This window comes from Homalodisca vitripennis, chromosome 6 (genome assembly GCF_021130785.1).
Source record: "Homalodisca vitripennis isolate AUS2020 chromosome 6, UT_GWSS_2.1, whole genome shotgun sequence".
Taxonomy (NCBI): Eukaryota; Metazoa; Arthropoda; class Insecta; order Hemiptera; family Cicadellidae; genus Homalodisca; species Homalodisca vitripennis.
In genome coordinates, this window is record NC_060212.1 from 119,467,833 (window position 1) to 119,491,161 (window position 23,329).

At 33.1% G+C, this 23,329-nt stretch overlaps 2 protein-coding genes across 4 annotated transcripts; one reads left to right on the forward strand and one right to left on the reverse strand.

The window, feature by feature from the left end:
- Positions 1–894: 894 nt before the first annotated feature.
- LOC124364835 (eukaryotic translation initiation factor 3 subunit H-like) lies at positions 895–13,226 on the forward strand. The gene is made up of 5 exons (XM_046820613.1): positions 895–1,075; positions 8,193–8,346; positions 9,294–9,461; positions 10,162–10,547; positions 12,961–13,226. Exons 1-5 carry the CDS (start codon positions 998–1,000, stop codon positions 13,165–13,167), a joined length of 993 nt encoding a protein of 330 aa, XP_046676569.1. The 5' UTR covers positions 895–997; the 3' UTR covers positions 13,168–13,226.
- LOC124364834 (protein phosphatase 1 regulatory subunit 42-like) lies at positions 13,215–22,779 on the reverse strand. 3 transcript variants are annotated; one of them, XM_046820611.1, is made up of 7 exons: positions 22,467–22,779; positions 20,570–20,736; positions 18,860–18,998; positions 17,214–17,445; positions 16,906–17,040; positions 15,861–15,983; positions 13,215–14,553 (listed from the first exon to the last, which is right to left on the reverse strand). In XM_046820611.1, exons 1-7 carry the CDS (start codon positions 22,593–22,595, stop codon positions 14,369–14,371), a joined length of 1,110 nt encoding a protein of 369 aa, XP_046676567.1. In that variant the 5' UTR covers positions 22,596–22,779; the 3' UTR covers positions 13,215–14,368. The 3 variants fall into 3 exon arrangements, with proteins under 3 accessions (XP_046676567.1, XP_046676568.1, XP_046676566.1); XM_046820612.1 differs by having other exon boundaries at positions 17,214–17,448; positions 20,570–20,732; positions 22,467–22,777; XM_046820610.1 differs by having other exon boundaries at positions 17,214–17,448; positions 22,467–22,777.
- Between the last annotated feature and the right edge of the window lie 550 nt (positions 22,780–23,329).

The window sequence follows — 23,329 nt, forward strand, 5'->3', positions numbered from 1 at the left end:
GGCTTTTCTAATTTTTTGTATGCAGGTTGCACCTGACAAGGATTGTTTGAGGTATATACTACTTGCAGGCACCTTTTTTTTATTTATTATTTTTTTTATTTTTATTTTTATTAGCCTATATATATTTATATTGACAGAAAGGTTCATTTTGGTGTGAAATTTGTTGAAAAATTTTGTTTTTTCTCTCACTGGATAGGCCTATGTTATGTCATAGTAAATGAACCTGAGTATAACTGACCACGGTGTTCTTTATTTTACCTAGTTTAGTTTTGATCCGGCTTCCCGTTTGCCACCATGGGGGCGCGCTTCCCTGATGGTTTTTTCCCTGATGGACTAATGTTTAACAAAGATTCTATTAGAAAAATAATAATTTGGGGACTACAGCTTTAAACACGTGTCACAGATGAACTCACTAGTTCGATTGTTGTGTTTCATTGCATTGTATTGCCAACTTAAAAAGGCATAATTACCAACATTTAGTAATACCAACATCACGGACGAAAACTATTGTACTACGTCTTGCTGTTATTTTTTTCTTCTTTAAACCAACTGTCCAGTGACTTTTGCGCCACTCTGTATGCACTTAGCTTATCTTCTGATTGTTATGGATTACTTTTAAAATATATTTAATTTATTGCTACTAAGTTAGAACCTGTTTTGTATGTTAAGTTTATTTAGTGCAAAATATTTGTCAAGTCTGTGTAATGGAAAATCGTCAATATAGTGTGAATTGTCTTTGGTGGGGAAATCCTTCGGGTGGGGAAGGCGGGAATATTCGCGTTTGAGTAATTGAGCATGTCTTTTGGTAGTGTGGCACTACTGAACTCCTCATACTTTTATCGCACTACGTCAGTGTCAGTCAGATTTCAGATTGTTTTTTTTTTTGCTTCTTTCTTCCTGTAAGAGTCAGACATTTTGGGTTCTTCAACACAGAAGGCGGTGTGAGGTTAAGTTGTAGGTTGTCTCTTTAATTTCAAAAAGTATAACTTTACCTACAATGGCGAGTGGTGGTGGAAGATTCAAAAGGATCCCTGAAAATGAACAACCTATTGAATATGTTCAGATGGATGGCCTGGTATTTATCTATTTATTTTGTATTTATAATCAGCAATAGCCTATATGCTATCATATTGGAACTTAGCTACACTTTAAGTAATTAACCATATGCAACAAATTGTATAAGTATATAGAACGTGTGTTGTAATTTATTTATTTAACGTTATACAGTAACTGGTAATGGTAACAAATGATGAAATCCAATGGATAGATTTAAAAATAAATCAGGTTATATGTTGATATATAATATGTTATGTTGTTAATATATTGATTATTAATCGCAGAAACCCGGAAAGGAATAATTTGTGTATGATCTGAAGTTGTAAATTGGAACCATTCACTCACTACTTTAGACTAAGCTAGATAAGCAAGCTTGTGAAAATGCCTAAACTAGAATAGACCTAACACATGGGGGTCTTTGAGGTTATAGGCTGACACTACATACCCAGTTAAAAGGGATTGAGAGCCAAGAGTGCTGTAGTTAACCCTTTCAGGGCCAGGACCAAATATGAGATGTTGCAAAATTTTTTCACATATCATATCCCCTTGTGACTAGTCAAAAGTGCCAGGCTAAAATTGGCGATTTTGCAGTCTCTTATATTAAAATTTATAACTTTTCATAAAAATTAGAGAATGACCTAAAAGTTGCACCAAATTACTCGTATAGATATATACTATCAACAAAAATATATATATAGTTTTAAGTAATTTAAAATTTTAAAAAAAATAATGTTTTAATAGATCATATAAAAACTTTTTTATTTTTTTGTAAATAATTAAAAAAGGAAAAATAATTTTACCGTGGGAAGCTATTTTATTATATTGTACATGTAGAAAGGAACAACCATCAAACATTTTGTGTTATTTCTCTCATAAATAAATTATGATACATTTTGTATAAATACGCATAATTGTACTTCGCAACAATTGATAAAGCAACTGACTCTTACACTGCAAGAAACTTAAAATAAATATTCACATTATGGATGTACCGGTTTCCAAACAGATGATTGTAGGATCCATAAACAGTTTCAATACAGTTAAAAACACTATTTACCAAGAAATATTTACACAATTTTATTTGAAATTTATTTACACTTTTTCTATTTACAAATATGCTACTTACAATTTCACTCCCGTGAGATCCCAAATTGTCAGTCATTGTAACTACTACACACAATAGCTAAGCACGTAACTACTAACACTACTAATATTTACAACCACAAAATAAAATAATGAAGAAGAATCCAGCATACAATAGTACGATTACACTAGAGCATAAAGAATTAACAACAATAGATCGAGTCAGCTGATAATGTCACGTGACAATTACCAAATAAAAATGCATAGACCTCCAAAATGAAAATTATATTCATAGGCTACTAATTATTTATAAATATACCAGGGAATAAAAAAAACATAAAACTTTAATCATTTGACGTCGTATTTATTTAAGAAAACGACGAATATCAAGGAGACATATTGCCGCCTGGCACTTTTCAGACACTATCTATGGCGGCAATATATTGCCGCCTGGCCCAGAAAGGGTTAAACTACTGAACAGTACAAAACCGAATTATAGTATGGGTATATCAAATTATAGTTGTTTTAAGTATGTTTTTGTATCTAGAAAAGAAATAATTTCATTAAAAAGTATTTAATGTGTGTTTATTAAACGTAACAAAGAAAACAGTGTAAAATTTACCTCTTGCTATTATGAAGGACAAACAATGTCTCTGGCAGCTTGAGACTCACACATGTTTATCACCATTGTACTTGTGGCATTTCTAAAATACCATACGGATGATATTACTTTGCTTGGATTAATTAAATAATAGCCTATTATTATTTAATACATTTAAGAAACTGTCTATTATTATTTATAAATAACTGTAATCAGAATGTTTTTGAATTCAATAGTTTTTATTGATTTGAAAAATTTCTTTCACTGATTTAACCCTTTTACCGCCAGGCCGCAAGCCACACTTGGCGCGTCGACCGCCAACGATATCTGTATGAGTAGTTGCGTCGACCGCCAAGCCTCTGTCTGGGGAGCGTGTCGCTACTCCGCCACGGCATTTTGCTCAGTTTTACACATGTTTACATTATCACTTATATTTTCGTTAATTACAAAGATAAAACGATGTTGTTGGTATCGTTTTCTTTTATTTTTAAATGCGCTAACTTTCTATGTGTAGATGTTGGCTGTAATACATTTTTAAATACTTAATTTTTTAACTTAATTTTTATTTCTTTTTTTAATACAAACAAATTATTAACTTTGAAGTGTGTTATAAGTCCCAAAGTTTGTTCTTTTTACCACAAAATCTTTATGCAATACTATTTTAAATTTAACTAAGAAGAACTTCAGGAAGTTTCAAAAAATAATTCAACCATTTGAAATATGTTTTAACCTTTTTATTGTACAAGTACAAAATGAAAATTTGGAAAAAAATCGTGACAATGTGTTTTTGTAAGTTATAAATTATATGACAACAGATAAACCTAATCAAATATTACCTTAAAATAAAATACAATGATGATAAAAGTATAATGTATATAATAATACTACAAACACTTATATAAAAAGGTATAAAAAGATATAAAAAGATACAAGAACTAAAAATGTAAATTTTCACAAACGAGAAAAACTTAAAAATATTATGGTCTTTAAATTAACTATAGGTCTATTGAGAATTTAACTAAGATTACAATTATAAAATATACATATAGATGATAATAGAACAGTTAGAATAGAATAGTAATAAAAAAAGTAATACTAGCCTAAGAAAATATACTGTCTTTACACTTTGTAAAATGTCCTACGTGATCCTTACACACAATTATGTTTGACCAGACACTCTGGGTGTACTCCAACCTTACAATTTGTACACTGCAGTCTGGATCTTTTTCTTTTACCTTCAGGATTGTTTTTTCCTGAACAAACAGAGCAGTCTTTCTGTTTTGTATCAGGCAGTTTTTCCAGGCCGAATTTTCCTCCAGGACCATCGCCGCCAGTGCCAGCGTCAGCTCTTCCAGTTATCTTATCAGCAGCCAGTTCCTCGACAATGTCTACCATGAAGTCATACCGACACATTGGCTTTTGTGTGTTTATTTTGTACAACACGTAAGCGTTTAGTACCATTCGTCCGAGAACATTAAAAATTACTTTCTTCCAGGGTTTTAAGTTTTTTCTCTCGTCCAGATAGTATACAACATTTGATCGGTTCCATCAATACCACCATCCCTCTGTTGTACTGATGAACAATCTTCGGTTTTGTCTTTATAATTATATTCCTATTCCTACGAATAGTGTAACGAACTGATGTTGCCTCACTGTTGGTTGAGAGAATAATAAACTGTGACTTGTTCGATTTCTTTTCTCTCCAAGCCATCTGCAGTATTGGTCCCTTTCGCACATATACTTTCTGGCCTACCCTGTACTTTCCTTTTAGTTGTTTAGGGACTCCTTTTCTGTTTAAACGAAGAGTTCCAGTCAGCCAAGTGAGTTTGCTGTACAAGTACCTAGCCAGAGGTATGCTAGTGAAAAAATTGTCCAGATACAAGTGAAATCCCTTGTTGAGGTAATTCCCCATTTCCATTAAATTCACTACAACTTTGTGGGCTAAGCCACATTCTGCTCTCTGCTCAATATCTTCCATGTTTCTGGCGCCCTTGTAGCACGAAAATGCAACACAATAGTGTGTTATTGCATCACACAACACCCACAGTTTTATTCCCCATCTGTGGTGTTTCTTTTTTGGCATGTACTGGGTTAGACCAATACGTTTTTTTAGTGCCTACCAACGATTCATCAATAGACATTGACTGGTTTGGGGTGTAGAATTGACGAAATAATCTATTCGCATGGTCAATCAGTGGTTGAAACCGGCCCAATGGGTTGTAATCAGGTTGGCCATGTTGAGGTATATTAGAAACATCTGTAATATGGAAAAATTTCAAAATGATTTCAAACTGTTACGAACTCATCAATTTTCTAAACCAGGTGGTTGATTGGGAGGACTTTTGGCTCCAGTAACTCTCAATTGTTGGTTTACAAATAAGGCCCATATTCAAAACAATGGCCAGAAACGCCTTCATTTCAGCGACTGTAACATTGGTCCAATCTTTTAGCCTACTATGTGGAGACAAACGGTTTACATGAGCTGCCAGATAGTTCGTAGCATACCTATTAGTCTCTAGTACAAATGTCGAAATCAATGTAGATGTTAGAAACAGGTTCAAGTATGTAATAGGTTTTGAATCTTGAGGGGGGCAGTGTTTTGGGCCTGGCAGTTCCGCGTATTGGAACGAGTGTTGGAAGCCAGAGTCCTCGTTCTCTATTATTTCGTCCCAGCTGCTTTCTGGGTCATCTTGTCGGGCCCTTGCCTCACACGATATCAATTGCAGGTAAACGTCTTCTTGGTTGACGTCTTCTGATAGGCCTGTGACATATTTCTCTCTGTGTGTTGACATTATTTATATCCTCCTCAGATGAAGAAAACTCGTCAATACATGAACCACGCCTAAGCGGAGTACTCGTCAAATTAGTTAGAGAGGGATTTGGAGTCCTATAGATACTCTCAATCTTCACTATCATCTGATGTTGAAAAAAATTGCCTACATTGGGCCTAGGCGTAAACAATTGGATTTGGAATGTACACTTACCAGGACCTGCAGAAGTACTCGGTAGGTCTGGATTATACGTCGGATCTGCGTCAGAGTCATCCACAAAATCAGAGCTACTTGAATCGTTCAAAAACTATTGTCCGTATTACTATCCTCGTCTGAAAAGGACGTTTATTCCCGATTCAACAACATTTTGGAACAGTGTCCCTTCACTTACCGGAGAACGTTGTCTCTTACTCATCCTGTTATTACCGAATGATTCAGAACGAACAAACTGCAGAAACGTACTGGAAACTAACACTAATGATCACTTCAAGTTCTGTAAATGGAAAATCAAACACCTTTACAAAGTATTACTGTTCCTTTCATACCAAACAATAACCACTGTGCTCATAAACACGCCATGCACACAACTGACTCAGAGCGCCAGCTGCTACGGCCACGACGCAATAGCCACTGCCATCAAAATATCGCTGATTTAATGTAACCTATACTCTACATAAAAATAATATAAACATAACAAATCAATATTATTATGAAAGTTCATATTGTCCAGAATGCATTAAAATGAACAAAATCAAAATCAGTGGAAACATCAATATCTAATAACCGAAAGTGTAGAGAAGCCTATATATAGGCTCATGGCGGTTTTACCGCCGCCCATGGCAAAGCCTATATATAGGCTCTTGGCGGTTTACCACCACCCATGACAAAGCCTATATATAGGCTCTTGGCGGTTTTACCACCACTCATGGCAAAGCCTATATATAGGCTCTTGGCGGTAAAAGGGTTAATTGTCATGGTGGTCGCTTTTTATACTGTAGTCATCAGGGAGGGTACTACAATGCAAGAGTGCACTGAAATCAAATCCTATCAAAGACTTTTAACAATAACTTTCTATTCTATTAAATTTTAAAATTTTTGCCAATGGCATAGTGTAGCGAGTACAACAGTTATCGTAAGATAGGCGGATCAGGCAACGTCAAGGCTGCTGCTTTGATGGGTGACCGCTGAGCAATCCTGTCCTGCAAGCAGTCTGCTTGCCCAGTCGTTGGTGGTGGTTCGGAAGTCACCTTTAAGCCGTTGGTCCTCAGGTTAAGTGTTAAAGAGAGCTTCTTAGCCCTAACTTCTCCTAATAAAATAAGACATCTTTACTCATTTTTTTTCTTTTTACTCTATGAATAAAAATTTCACATATTAAAATCTAATATACTAGTTTTACTTGATTAGTATACAAATTTACTTATTCTGCTATTTTCTCGTGCTAACATCGTTACACATAAGAGCAATGTAAAAATATTTCCTAACGCTCATCTAAATCTCATTTTGTGGCATACACTATCATTGAACTCAAATGTCGCCTATAGAAACGAAGTTTAATGCAAATTTTCAAGTCTGGATGCTAGTTCATTTTTGAGTTATTGTGTTGATAAACAGAAAAACATAATTGTATTGATCGGTAGAATTTTTAAGTTTTATGTATGGATTGCTACCTAAAACCAGATCCCAGGGTAAGCTTGTAATTGATTAAAAGTTGGCTCCTCTTCGATGGACACTAACTCTTCCTCCGATTACAAAGCCATGCCACTATCTGAAACTGCCTGAAGTGAGTCTTGTGTCAACAAAAATTTATCCAGTGGTAAAATTGTGATATGTTGGTGTTAACGGTGACAGAGCGCCTTGAAGATACTATTGAGAAAGCAGTCAAAGAACTATTAAAGATGGCGAAAGTGAAATATTTAAGTTAAATGAGGAGATTTCAGGTCTAAAGAGCAAAGTGAAGGAATTGGAGTTGGATGCGTGAGTTGCGTGGTGATGATACTGAACAGTATCAGAGACGTAACAATACAAGAGTGTTTATATTCCTGAGGGCAACAAGGAGAACACTGATGAGTTGGTGTTGAAAGTTCTCAATGACAAACATAATGTGACTTGTCTGTTGACTCCATTGAGCATTCTCACCAATTGTGCCATCAGCAGCATGGACCCAATGGAAAGCCGAACCACAGACCAATCATTGTCCATTTTCTTAGATTCAGGGAAATTAGTCTTTGGTATAATGAAAAACTAAAAAAAAAAACAGCAATACTTGACTATAAGAGAGGATCTTACTACACTGTATATAGGGATTGAGTTAGAATGATTGATTAAAAAAATACATTTATTTTATTTTTATTGTAAGTTATCAATAGTATAGAAAACATTTAAAAACAAGTTATATACAATAAAAATATATTTATTTTAATATCATTCTGTTACAAGTTTAATTAATCTATTTTAGTGTATAATTTTAAGTGAGGTTAAATGTAAGAAAGGGTAATGTGGCTCTAATATCGCTTCTGTACTGATTTACTGCTAAAGAATAAATAAATTACGTTGACTCAAAACTTTTTAACATTATAATATTGTAACTGTGTTATATTGGCAGTGAGATTTTTTGAAAAATTTCCTTCTAAAAATGTTACGTATATTATAGATATATGTATCTAAGATTTTTATTTTCACAGGCTGTTATGAAAATTGTGAAACACTGTCATGAAGAATGTGCTGGGAATCTGGAAGTAGCCCAAGGCGCCTTATTGGGTCTGGTAGTTGAGAACCGATTGGAAATAACAAATTGTTTTGCTTTTCCTAAAAACTATGATGAATCAGTTGATGAAGGTAAGTTTAAATACGCTAACTCTATACTGGTAAATAAAACATAGTTCTTATTGTATTTCTTCAATTATAAATAATAAAACCATTACCAACCAAACTGTGTGTTTAGCTCCAAAACATGGTTTTTGGTGTATTTTGTAAGTATAATGTTGATTTTTCACCCTAAAAGTGTATAATTTATCCAATTTTTTGTACAAGTATTCAGTTATTATTCATTTTTTCATATTAAATGGCACTGTTACAAGAGTTGCATAAGGTTGGCGATTTAAAATTCAAAGAATATAAGAAATTAATTGATTTAGAAGACATAAAGAAGTATAAAATCATGAATTTGGAGAAAATTAAAGATAAATTCGGGCTTACAATCATAGCAGAATTGGAAGATTTTAAAGTTAATTTACCTAAGAGATTTGTAAGCCTTTTAGATGACAAAATTTAAGAAAAAAAATATAAATAATAAATTATACTTGATTATTACTGGAAAGAAGACTATTAAAGATAAAAATGTGTTACAATTAACTTTGTAGAATAAAGATTTTCAATTAAAACAGCTTAAGAAATTAGAAGCCAACAATTAACAGGAAAACAGTTATAGATTCGGTTATTTTCCATTCATTATTTTCATTCCTTGTACAAAGAACGTGAATTTACATGTAAAATCATGTTAAATTGAACATGAAACACAATAGTAAACAGCTATAGCTTCGGTTGTTTTTCACTCATGATTTACTGTTTGATTTTTCTCAGATTCATTTATGGTACATTGAACAAGATTTTATATTGAATTACGGTTTGCCTCCTAAAGTGAGCTAGAAACCCCATATTCATATCTACTTATATGAATGAAACCAATATTTTGGGTTTGAAAGGATATTACAAGGAATGGATATGACAGTTTAAAATGTAATGTTATGTCCGGTAGGGTTATAACAACTGCTGCTTATTTTCAGAGGAATACCAGTTGGACATGATGCGCAGGCTTCGTCGAGTGAATGTAGACCATTACCATGTTGGGTGGTACCAGAGCTCTGATGTTGGCAGTTTTCTCAGCTCTCCTCTTCTTGAATCCCAATATCACTACCAAACGTCAATTGAAGAATCTGTTGTCTTGATATATGGTAGGTATTTAAACTACCTATTGTTTGGTATCAAAAAGACTTGTCGATTGGGTTTGTAAAAATTTACAGTAATGCAACAATTTTTTCAAAGTGTGTTTTAAAACATTTTTAACGTTTGAGTCTAAAACATTTCACAATAGCAACAATAAAAATGTATGGTTATGAAAATGAGGTGCATTAAAATTACCTTTGTTTCGATCTTGCACTTTAAAATATTAGTAAGTTTTAAAGCTTATATAATATGTTATAGATTCTACATGTTATTTTGAAAATGTATCTATCATACTTGTTAACTATTTATTTTAATTGTATAAACTTTTTTTATGAGCTAATGTAGTTGTTGTTCTTTATAAGTTTCTTGACTGATTTAAACTAAATATTTCTAATGTAAATTTTTAATTTAGTGTTTATATTTCAACCATACATATAGGTGCAAGTTCGAATATTCTCTGTTATAGAATATTAGCAGAAAATGTCTGCTTGAATATGTTTAGGTTTTTAACTTCTCTACAAGACAGCTTAGGATTTAGTCAGTTAAAATTTCCCAACTTGAAATCTGAAATAAGTGACAGACATCTGAGTTTAATTTTAAATAATTTTTTAATTGATTTTAATTTAGTAATCTTTTCACAATGAAATTATATATTTATTTATTACATTCTATACTTTGAATTATAATATGTTACCATACTGATTTCAGACACCCAAAAGACTGGGAGAGGGTTTTTAACTTTGAAAGCCTACAGACTCACACCTCAAGCTATAAACATGTACAAAGAAGGAGAATCTACACCAGATGCTCTGCGATCGCTCAAAGTCGGTTATGAAACTCTGTTGATGGAGGTTCCTGTCTGCATCCGGAACTCCCCCCTGACCAATATTCTGCTGTCCGAGCTAAGCGAACTGGTACCTCCTCAACAGGGCTCCAACTTCCTGGACTTGGGAACAGCAAATGTGCTAGAGGGTCAATTGCGCAGTCTCATGGAGCACGTTGACGATCTTAACCAAGAGGCTATCAAATTTAACCGTTATCAGCAGCAAGTTGTCCGTCAGACCCAAGACAAGCACCGTTATTTGCAAAAGAGGGTAAGTTTTATTACACTGTATACTGTACAGTAATATTTCTGATAATTGTTATTAATTCTTCAATGGGTTTCAACAGACAGTCATGGCCGACTGCAGTGTTTTCACGTGAACATCATGGTTTAGTGCAGACCCAAAGCATGTGGGATCTAGCGGAATCTGAATAGTGAACCGGTTCCAGGGATATTTTTTTTTGTTGCAAAGCTTAAAAATTTCTTCATTTTCATCTTCACAGAGAATTGTTTTTTTTATTCAGCTATTCATAGAAACCAAACAGATGGCTCAAATCAGCTGTGTTGCAACATTGCGTTTACTATGTTGTTTATAGCTAGTTCTCGTAAAACAATAATTGTTTTTAGTAAGTTTCTAGGCTGTAGCAAATGTATAGATTATTAGTTTAGATCTAAATAATATTTCACTGAACAGTAAGTGAAAAATAATAATCGTACAAAAGTGATATATTTTGTGTGTATTTTGAGTGTTGTAGGCATACATATTATGAAAGTTAGTTTGTATTTTTTTTGCATAATGTAAACAATTTTGGATAAGTGTTGCATTATTTCTGTACTATTTATTCTCAATTCAATTATAATTAAAACATATCATTTTATGCTTATTAGCAGGAAAAACTCCTGCAGCAGGCTAGAGTTGAGCTCTTAGAAATTCCCATATTGAAGGATTCAACTGTCTTATTGTGTTCAAATGGTATTTTAGTTTGTGCATATTAAATTTGTAGGTTATAGCTGTTTTATAAATAAGAATTTTGAATACCGGATATGTAAAAAAAAATTATCAACTCTGGATAAAGAAATTATTGATATTATGTGTATCAGTTATAATAGTCTTATACTACCTTATTTAAACAGAACTAAATATATAAAATAGTGGTAAATCATAATATACATTTTAGTTTTTTATATTTAGAAATAAGTGTGAGTTAGATTCATCATGTTGTTGACTGCTAATTTTTTTGGCATGTAGCCTGGTACTATTACCTTTAGAGTAGTTGGCCCTAAATTGTAATTTACTGGCCGTATAAAGATTTCAGAATTGAGCTTCCTATGTTTGTAACCATTGTATGGACAAGAAATTTGTAATTTGTACCAGTTAGCCACTTTTATTCCTGGTTATATTTATGAAAATATGTTCATGAACTGGTTAAATAAATTTACCCATGGCTCCATATAAATACAAGGTAAGAGTACTCCAGAAAGTTTCCCTAAAAAATATTGCCATCTTCCCGGACCCCTGTTTTTTGAATTCCATGGGCATTTCCTTTATTGCTTCCTGGCAAGTTATAACACATCCACTGAAGTGACACCTTCATCAGACTCGATCTTGCCTATGTAGAAATGAAGAATCATCCAAACTTCAAGTTCATAGCATATTTTGTTCCCATATGTCACCTACCGTGATTGACTTCACTAATGCTCAGCCAAATTCCATGAACGGATATGTACCATCATCAAATACTATCTTACCTGTGCTCTATATGCAAAATTTGAAAATTATAGTATGTTTTACTTTTGAGATACCCTGCGGAAGACACGCAGACAGAAGAACTGACCAGCCCACTGAGTAGTGCTCACTCAAAAAATTCCAATTTATGGCTCAACGCTATCTTGATCCATAGTTGTGTGGTATAAAATGGTGTATTTGTTTTAAAATTGATCAAGCTCAGCAAGTTAGGATATATTTATAATTTTGTCCCTTTTATGGTGTGGTCTAGAAAAATTCCAAAATTATTGAAAAAGGTTACTTCTATTGATACTTTAGTTAATTGTTTTTGTCTTTTTTTTGTAACCTTGTCTTAAAGAGTTCTACCGGTCAGGTGCCACTGACTATACATGTGCTGCTTTGAAAGCGACCTGCCCGAAGATTTCTTGCGCATAGGGGGAGGGAGGATCAGGATCTCAACCACGCCTACCACCACGCCCTCTTTCACTGCTCGATCTATTTCCTATACAAGACACAAGTGGGAACCGAGTGCTTTGCTTCTCTGCGGTGTGTCTTGGAGCATCACGCTGTTTTGTTGTTCTCGTTATGGAATAACAAATATTATTATTAAATACTATTATTTATGTTAAGAATAGTCCATTGCATCTATTTAATATGTTAGTATAATTAAGAAGTATTTTAACAAACGTTTATTTTTAAAAGATGTTGTTATTATTACTGGGTTTGTAAAACAGCTGTTATGTAACACATACCCTACGAGTGAGGAAAAGTGGCAACTGAGGAGTGGTTGGTAAGGAATGAGGAGGGGGAAGAGAGTCCGCGCTTCTTCTCCCTCTCCACATCTCTCTCCTCCCTCAATCCGCACTTCACTTAACAGGTCGCTTTCAAAGTGGCTCATCTATAGTTGGAGGATTGATGGAATGCTACAAAGATAAATTAATAATTTGCATATATGTAGGCACAAGAGGTGGCTGCTCGTCAAGAGAAGGGGTTGCCAGCGTTACCGGAGGAAGACATCAACAAACTGTTCCGCCCCATCGCGGTGCCGCCACGCCTCTCCCCCATGATACTGGCTGGTCAGGTGGATGCCTACAGTCAACACATTTCCCAGTTCTGTTCTCAGTCTCTGGCCAAACTGTACATCATGCAGGGACTACATCAGTAATGTTTATATATTCCTATTTGAAAATAAAAACATTCAAATGACCTAAATTTAGGTTTAAATAGTTTACTTTATTGATTCCAAAAATAACAGTGACAATTTCTGCTTTATGGTACAAATTGTAATGTTGTTTCTGCTGTGTATGTTGTAACTCAGTGTTGTGTTTATCACATTTGCTGCATTGTTAAATTTGGTTATCTTTCTCGTATTGCAACGCGAATCACTGGTGACTCATAAAGGTGCATTGTATACTTTGGTGTCTCATGCCCTTATGTATCAGCACTAGAGCGGTCTATGTGAAACTGGCTGAACTACCATGTGTTCTATTAGGGAGCACCACTATGTACGGTGTTTACTTTTCAACCACCATGACTCCCAACCAAACTGGTTTTATTCAATTAGACCAATATTGAATAAACTTCCAAAACATTGCAAATGTAAAGATCTCTCCTGTAATTTAGATGCTGATATAATAACGTATCGATGTGACCAAGGAAAACAACTGTGCAAGTCTGTGTCACGGGTGGTTCATACTGCGCAAAAGAAATAACTGTGTAAGCAATTTAGTTAAAGTGCGGCAATAACACTTTATTGTAATAGTTATAAAATATACTTCTCTCCACTCCAATAACCAATCAGATATTTTTAAAAACTGTCAAAAATATAATATGTTCCACAAATATACGTTTGGTGAAATCCGGCAGGGTTTTCAACTTTTGTATTGCGAGTCACCAGTGACTCGTGCCGCAGTGAACGTGTTAAAATCCAACTCTTAAATCCCCTGAAGATTAATTAGTGTAATTTTATTTACTATTAAGCCTTATATTGGAAGATTTAATCTAATACCTCTTAACAATTTCCAAGAGATCTGTTATAGATTCATTGATATTGTAATTAGAAATGTAGATTTTAATGCAGCAGTGTATTACATAAAAATAAAGAAATCATATTGTATCAAGGTAGAAAAAATTTCAAGAATTCAAAATTTTTAATTATCAAGATTTGTAATGTTCAACAAGATAGTTATCTACATTACTTTCCTCATAATTTAAAAATTGTTCTGTGATATTTTGATTTGAACACACAGTAAATTAGTATGCAGCTGCTATTTGTACCTTCATATCTAATCATCATTCTAGTTGTGATATTCGTGAATGCAATGGTTTTTATTATAGATACTATTCTATATTGTAGTCCACTCTTCCTATTTCTGAAGCTTGGGAGTAGATGAAGTGGTTGTGATAACATCCTCCAGCTGCAGCAGGCTGGTCTGGCAGTCTTTCTCTGCTTTCTGTCTGCTCCTCGTGAGATTCTCGGCATTGGAAACTCTTCTTGATGGACGTGCTTGTAAACCATGGTTGGCCATGGCACTGTCGTCAGACAAGAACCCTGAAACATAACATCTTACTGCTCTTTCGATTAATTTATTGGTGAGATTTTAGTTTGTTTCAACGTTGTAATAGTAAAAATGATTTTCCAGCAAGGTCTTAACTAACCGATTGAATAAGATTGTAATCAAATCACATCAGATATAGAGATCCTTTAGAGTTTGGAATGGGTCACTTTTGAATTCCAGTTCTCGGTTTGAATTCCACCTGGTAGTTCTCAGTGTTAGTGAGAAGTTACAATATAAATTTAAATTTTAAATAGATACAACATTTACTGAGATATATAGAAATGTGTCTCAGTAGTAAAGTTGTGTATGACACTAAATGGAAGATTAGTGAGTGACATCAAAGTGAAATTATAAGTAATATTATGAGGCCACCTCTTTTCACTCCTTTGGACAAGTTTGTGTAAACACAGTCTGTGATTGACATCTAAGTTTAATTGACAACGTGTTTGTCTTTATATAATCTACTTTCCTTATTATTATACTGTCAAAATATTTGCTTATTACAGCCTCTAATACATGCAGTTAAAAACGCAGCAGAAGCGAAAGGGGTTGAAATTAATAATTTATTTTAAATTTTGCATGGATTATGATTCTTGCAACAAGCGACTTGCCTCTGTTCCACCACTTTGCTGTTGGTACAATGCCATGTGTGACATGCACGTATTACTGGTGTTGCTTCACTATTGATGTATGACCTTGTTGAGTACGCATTGGTAATCCAACACATACAACAACACAATTTCTTAAATTGCATTGTGGCATTTTGTAAGATTTTATAATTAAAGTGTTTTTTACACCATGACCACCATCTTCTCTGGTAATTATTACAAAAGTCGACTTTTTTCCATATTCCATGTTATCGATTAAAAATTAGAAAACTGAAACAATATAGAATATTGAAGAAACCGACACAACGAAACAAAAAGAGTTATCGCGCAGAAGTAAGGACTGCTCTTCAACTTTATGACTCTAAAATCAATACAGTTCTCCCTTAGACAAAGAGGAACTAATGTTACAATTTTTAGTCTCTTCGTCCTTTCTATCAAGTGTTATCACACAAATGGATGGACAACAACATGATTTTAAGATAGCTCTGTTCTGTACTTTATAAATAAAATATTGAATGAGAACACTAGAGAATGGCAAAATATACATATACAGGACTTGGAGGACCTCATATGTGAAGCAAGCCATAAACTCAGCGTCACATGTTACATTGTGTGTCTCTCAAGCACATAAGCTCAAGACGCTTGAAAATAGCGATAATGGAAACTAACGTTAATAACATCAAAGTACTAACCTGGGGAATGTACAGGGACTTGCATCAGTGACAACGTCAAGCTTTTCGCTCTTGGTATTGCCTCTTTCTTGACACTGGCTGACACCGCTTGCCTCAGACCAGGGGGCAAATGCTCTGCTATGCCTACAATTGATAAGTACTGTGTACAATATGTAACATAAAATCAGAACATTCAACTAAAAGAATCATTGATGATAACCGTATCATACAATTGAAATATACAGAATTTATTAATTGCTAATTTATTAAAGGAAAAAGAAGAGATACTTTACAACATCCTAACTGACTACCCGTGATGTAACTAGCCCACACGCCATGTCACTAACACCGGAAATTTAAAAAGTGCAGGGGCCTCTTGAGCAAACTTCAGTAACTACACGAATACGGTTTTTAGACAACTGCTTTTGCCGAATAATACTGTTTTTTTTTGTTCAACAATATATTGTTAATGCTCTTAAATTAGTCTAGACACTTTGTAATTTATATAAATGGTTTACCTAGATTTTACCCCTTCAGAATCTACAGCCTAGTGGGAAATACAGCAGGACTGTTCAGTGGCTATCTAGCCGTGCTAGTGAGAGGTTACCATAAATTTTGTGTGAAGATAAGTACCGACAATCTTAACAGCAACCCATACAAATCAGCATATGGCTGCTTCATTGACTTTTTAGACACGAAAAAGATGGTGACTTGTTGCACGATCGAATCCTGATAGGAGACGAGACTTGGGTAATACATGTGAATTGCGAAATCAAATTACAGTCTATTGGTTTTTGGGAACGACGTGGAACTGCGGTAGGGTGTAACTATGTGGTTGAAATCTCAGGCAGAATTTTATAATGCTGGAATTTCAAAACAACTAGTTCACCGCTATGATGAGTGCCTAAATTTGTATGGTGACTATGATGAAAAATTGTATTATAGTGTCACTTTCAAATGTATATAATAACATTTTTTCTTGTACTTTGTTTTTTGTTGCTATCCAAACGTAATCTACTTTCTGGATAGCCTTAATATAATGAACGACGGTGTATAAAAAACTTACTAGCAATTTCATCACTGAAAGGTGTTTGTACATCACTAGCCTTAAGCATTTTCTCTCTTCTTTCCTCTTTTACTAATTCAAATCTGTGGATAAAGGATCTGGTTATATCATTTATGTCCTTGGTGTCCAAAGATCCTGAAACGTATACAACATTCAGAAAAGAGTTAATGTTACATTATGTGAGGTAAGTATTTATCCCCGCAAAGGTGTCCCTAATATAGGACTTCGAAGTCGACTAGATAGGATATTCCATCACCAAAACTTATACCAAATAAATTGAAATATAACTTGAAAATTATTATACTTACTCAAATACTTTGTACTAGCGATTATTTTATCTTTGTATTTAGGTTCTCGTGTGATCTCATTTGACTGAAAATCCAACTGTTCAACTCTCGGCCAATGACAGATGGTTTCGCAGACAGCTGTCAAGTCACAGAGAGCGTTATTATTTGCATTCAGCTTTTCAATCACTTTGAGATCTTTCAAATCACTTATAGAAGCTACATTATTGCTGGATATATCCAAAATCCGCAAGCACTTCTGAAACAAAAGATTCACTCATTCTTTATTCTTACAAAAGTACAATTGTACAAAGAATAAAATCAGAAAACTACAACTAAATAACATTGAACAGTAAATATTGAACTCTTTGTTTGAAGTTTATTTTTGATAATGGAAGGATTGTGGGAAACAGGATTTTTTCTGTACATTTGCCATCGTTCAGTGAAACAAAACAAAATTAGTAACACTACGTTTCGTTTCGAAATCTGCAATCTGATCTCTTCTTCAGGTAAATAACGAACCTAATACATACAGTAATTACATACTAGGTTAAAATAAACAAATCATACCAAAGCGTTGTGGGGTGCCTAAGTCAGGAATCACAATCACCGTGTTGTGTGTGAACTTCACTAACTCTAAAACATGCACTTAGTAAAAAACTATACACAACACTAATCATACAAAATCCCTGGAATTTTTGATAAAAGGGTCAGTTTTTCCTACCAATGGCGTTAAGATGTCCAAAAGGACTTTAGACAATTCCCTGCAAGGTGAATCCGAGAACTAATGATGGGCCGGAGAGGGATGGTAGGTTTGTGGATTTTGGGAAGGCTATACATATGGGGGATTTTGGAATGGTGAGGAGTTAATTTAGATCTAAATTTATCTGAAAAAAAAAATTCTTTGTGTTTTCTTAAGGTGTTTGCTACTTTGTGTTCAAATGAATCAGTCGGGTCTTTATTTAAAACTGTATATTTGCCAGTATTTAAAGTTTCTGCAATCTTTTCTTTATATGCTACTGAGTCAAGTACAACAGTAGCATTGACTTTATCGGCAGGTAGGATTTTGACCGTCTCGTCTTTCCTAAGGATTGACATGGCCTTTTTCTCCTCTATTGTCAAATTGGGTTTTGTGGGAGGAATTTTCCTGAGCAAAAGACTGGCCTCACAACGAAAACTGGTCACCCTGTTCCTCAGATAACTTTGACACAGCCGACTTGATTTTAGTTACAAAATCCAGTGCCTCTACTGATTTTTTAAGGTATTTGAACATAATTTGTATTATTCAATTTACTCACTTGCTATATATTTAAAACAAAACTGAAATATAAATAAATATGATTTTGATAGTAATCTATATTCTATTTAACAATTTTGTAATTGTACTATAATTATATTTGATTTGGCAAAAAAGTACCAATTTTTCTGTTAAAGCTAGATGTCGTACAGTTTTACATCATGAATAAAATAATTTAAAGTGTAAATAATTTTTTCAAATATTTTGTTGCAAAATTTAAATTAGTACATGAAAACAGACTTTTTCAATCTCAAGATCCTGGGATTACCCCTAGACACATTACATCTAAACCAAAAATATCAGTATACATCTAGCATAAGTTATCTTGGCCTTTGTAATATCATTAATACAATTTAAAACAAACATAAATTACCGAAAGATTCTTGACAGTCCGAGGATCAAAGTAAATGGTTTCTCCAGGAAGCAATTGCTGGTTCTCAACATGCAGCTCTTCCAGAGCACTTACAGCATCCAGTCCTTCAATAACACTGATGCAGTTGTAACCCAAGTACCTGTGATCAAATCAGTAACTAACATTTTGATAAACGCAGACTCTATGGAGAGGCAGATGAATCAGTTGAGCTTCATGATTGAACTAATCTGCCTTTTGTAAAAGCAGCAAAAAATTACCAGGGATCATCTCCTGAGCCGTAGAGTAGACATTATGTAACAAGAGTCCACAAATTTAATTGGGTTTTGCAGTAGCCTCAGATTTGAGTGATAAGATAAGGATGTGCAAAAGTCCTTTAACAACTAAGTACAGGGTCCCAAATTCGTCCTTTATAAAAATACCACAACTTCTTTAGACCATTAATTGAACTGCCTATGTAAGGTTTGCTGTGATTTCTTATACACGCCCATATAGCAACATGTAAATTTATATGTGGAGATAGATTAGAAATGGTTTGCTATAAAATATAGTTTGAAGTCCCAGATAACTAACCATATTATGTGACTGTATAGCAGTTATTAACAATGGCATAACTAAGAATGAAGGGGGTAGAACCTCCCTCACCCAAAGGCCATAAATATTTTATAAGTACAACTATAGCTGCAGTATAACTTGAAATACAACAGAAAGGCCTATCTAGTTTACTTAAATTTAAATTTATTCCAAGCCCAAATTTGAGTTATACTCTTAAATTAGATTCGGATTGCAATGTGTTACACCTCCCAAAGTAGTTACGTCACTGGTTAATAATAAAAATCAGCATTTTCTCACAGGTTCTAGACCTTATACATAACCCGTTTTTCGCTATACACTCTTTTTCATAACAACATTCATTGTCAACTCAGACTTTGATGTGCTCATTACACGTTTGAATTGTGTAATATTTAACATACTTAATTTAATATTATAGGATTTTATACCTAACAGATACTAGTTCCTGAAACATGTTTTTCTGCTAAATATTGTAACACATAACAATGACAATGTGTGTAATCATGTTATCACCTACCTGTTCAATAACGAACTTTAAACAAAGAATACCTAATTATTCTAGTTTTACAATATTGATGCTGTGATCTTCTGGTTTCATATTCATATTAAAGTGATACAATCAATTTTGGACTTAGATTTTTTTTAATAGCCCATTAAGACAACCTTTCAGAATACAAAAAAAGTAAACAAATTTTATTATCACTTCATGAGAAATTAAAGGCAAATACTAAACTGTAAAGTAAGCAAATACAAAAATTTAAAGTAAGCAAATAAACATTTTTGGCGATAAAAATGTGATTTTTGCAGCATGACATGTGCAAACATTTTATTTTCAGGTAGTGGCACATTTTTATTTATTTGTATAACAAAAATTGGAACGTATATTTTTTACTATATGTAACTTAATGAAATTACATTTTTTTTAATGTAGTATCTTAAAGAAGGTTTTTACAAATAAAAAATGTTTGAGGCTCATGACATACTGTGAACATTTCACATTTTATTTTATCCATTTTTATTTGAGCCTGATTACAACTAAATTGTCTGCTTTAATACATTTCACTTTATGAGGGTAGATTTAAAAAAACTACTGACTTCATTATATAATTGTTTTATTTGCTCTAACCTATAGTTACCTACAATTTCCTCAGTTGTTTGATGCCGTTCAAGTTTTCCATTTTACTAATTTGATTGTGTTGAAGATACAGATGTGTAAGACACTCATTTCTACACAGATTTTCTATAACTTGGAGATTATTGTGATGAAGGTACAAGACAGTTAAGTTCTTCACACTGGATAAGTCTGCCTAAAAAATGTTGTTAATCACATTTTAGTTAATCTTAGCTGTCAAATTAGCTTGAATTTATCTTTATCTATATATATAATATCTTCAATATAAGTAAAAAAAAACTAAAAGCCAAAAAATAAACTGTAAAAGAAACTCAAAACTAGATCAAACGTTATGTTGTAATTCTAAAATTTGTTGCCACTAGCAACAATAAGGTTCCATAATTTCTACCGGTATATAAAGAATCAGTAATTTAAGAATAACATAAAAAATATTAAACATGTTGTACTGGGTAAACTGTGACAGTAATAACATGTGAACTGCATCTAAATCTATAAAAATGAGGTTATTGATAGAGGACCCAAATAGCAACAATTCTAAACAAAAAATTTAGCATGGTAATACTAGGCTATCTATAAGTTGCTACACTAAACTAGATTTATCTGCACAATGTTTCTGCAATCCTCATTACAAGGTATATTCTTGTTTAAATCAAAAGTAACTTGGACATTATGAGAATAACCTGGTGTAACAGACTAGCTCATTAAACAAGGGTGCTTTATGTCACATGTTAATTGAGTGGAACTCGTCTATTGTGGAGAGGAAGAAGTGAAAGGAATGATGGTATACAGGGGATAGTGGCGATGGTACATGAGAGTATCCTAATATTATGCATCAAAAGTGATCCCGATTCTCTGTGACTGATGAAGGTTCAGTAGATTGTTAGTCGTCCTTATATAGCAATCAGCTGTTTCAGTTGACCTGAACGTTTCTCAAAGTGGTAGTTACTTATTTCATTTGGGGCTTGTACTTGTTTTAAAAATGAATTATTATAGTGCATAAGCCAATTTAAAAACTATCAGGATTGATCTTCACTAGAATTAGGAGTCGCTGGTAAAGATTATCAGTTGAGAATGAAATAGTTACTTTTTTGTCTTTAATAATTGGTGTTATTTTGTTTAAACGTAAAGATAAGTATTTCTTCATTATCATAGGATATGTTTATTATTTTATAGATAGTGTTTTGTTGGTAAATTCATTATTTTATAAGACTTTTTGTAATTAAAATAACTGTGTAATTTTCGCTGTTACACAGAGTAGTTTATGTAAGGTACCCTAATGATTATAAAATTTTTTGTAGTGTGTGTTATACTCTAAATTTTGTTATAATTTGCACTTTTAACATGTGAAAATAAATCATTCGTCTTTCAGTGAATCTTGAAACAAAACTGTACTCATTATAAAAAATTTAGCCTCTTTGTACTAATATTGTAATCTTAAACTAATACAGTACGAACGTTTAATTCTTAAGCGTAAATGGCTGGTGGTATGACTAAAATTTTTCAGTCATACTATTAAACAAACATTTGGTAACAGAATTAAAATCATTAATTGTAGCCTTGCTATCATGTTAAACCAAAACTGAACTATTGACTAATTTCAAACCAAAGAACGTTTTTTACATATTTTTAAAATAGACATTGAAAATTCTACCTAATACAAGCACAAGTGTTATTAGAAATGCAGCCTCGAAAAGTGTATATAAGTACCCCCATATAAACGCAAATTCAAACGTTTGGTAGTGTTTGAACTTTGAACACTTCCAAAGTATTCAAAGGTTTATTCTTGTTTACAAAAGTGTTATTATATTTACTAGTATATGAATTTACTATAATTATATTAGGCTACTTTAACTAGGTGAGAAAGACAATTTACAAATTAGTAACTTATTTTTATTTGTACTTAACGATTGAATCAATTGATTTCTCAGGAAGACTTAAATGTGTTATCTTTTTCAAGAAATCATCAGCATTTTTGGAAGACTCATGAGGTTTATGAACAGTTTTCCTTATATAGTCAATTGTCAAGCGAACCATTTCAATAGTTTCAAGATCCAAAAGGTGTATGTTTTGTCCTTTTTTATAATCACAATATTAGAACAATATCAAAATATTAGAACATTAGTGATAAATAATAAATAAGGTTGTTTATAAACAAAAACACATTCTTCACAATTCAGATGTGCACACTTCACATTTATTTTCTTGTAGCCATGGCAACTTACTTGAATAAATATGTCTTTTTAATGTCATAATAAAAACCATAGAGTAACAAATTATAATTTTGTCTGGGAATAGCTTTCGCCATTGCAATAATTATTAAACACGAAAATAGCACTATCTAGATTTTGACTGTATCAGTTATAAGCCCGGTAATGCTCCCACATTGACTAACTATACTTTGGACGATTTTTGCAAGTCTGCTGGAATGTCAAATAAAAATATATGAATGCGGTACGGATCTAGTAGTATTATATATCGATTTCTTGTAATACCAAAGCCACCGATAAAGCAAATTTATGTAATACTATTATGAGTTACATCAAATTCATGTAATGCATAATTTGATAGAGAAACGTGATTGCTAAAAAAAACTAAAATAAAAAAAATGATAAAACAAAATGTTATCGCTGCTGGTTGGTGACGAATATTTGAAGAATTTTCCGTCTCTGTAGCATCTTATTTTGTTGCTTCAGTTGAGATACACTTGTTCTCAAAACGGATATTACCCATTAACAAATCATTATAGTCTTAATTATTTTCAGAACACT

What these genes read in the sequence shown, in the direction of transcription:
- LOC124364834 (XM_046820610.1), bottom strand. Translation starts at nt 22,595, where the DNA reads ATGGTTCGCTTGACAATTGACTATATAAGGAAAACTGTTCATAAACCT. An exon ending in CGCTAGTACAAAGTATTTGA is followed by an intron (nt 17,041 to 17,213) that starts GTAAGTATAATA and finishes TATACGTTTCAG; the next exon opens with GATCTTTGGACACCAAGGAC. An exon ending in AGTCCCTGTACATTCCCCAG is followed by an intron (nt 14,554 to 15,860) that starts GTTAGTACTTTG and finishes GTTATGTTTCAG; the next exon opens with GGTTCTTGTCTGACGACAGT.
- LOC124364835 (XM_046820613.1), top strand. Translation starts at nt 998, where the DNA reads ATGGCGAGTGGTGGTGGAAGATTCAAAAGGATCCCTGAAAATGAACAA. An exon ending in ATGTTCAGATGGATGGCCTG is followed by an intron (nt 1,076 to 8,192) that starts GTATTTATCTAT and finishes TTATTTTCACAG; the next exon opens with GCTGTTATGAAAATTGTGAA. An exon ending in ATCTGTTGTCTTGATATATG is followed by an intron (nt 9,462 to 10,161) that starts GTAGGTATTTAA and finishes TACTGATTTCAG; the next exon opens with ACACCCAAAAGACTGGGAGA.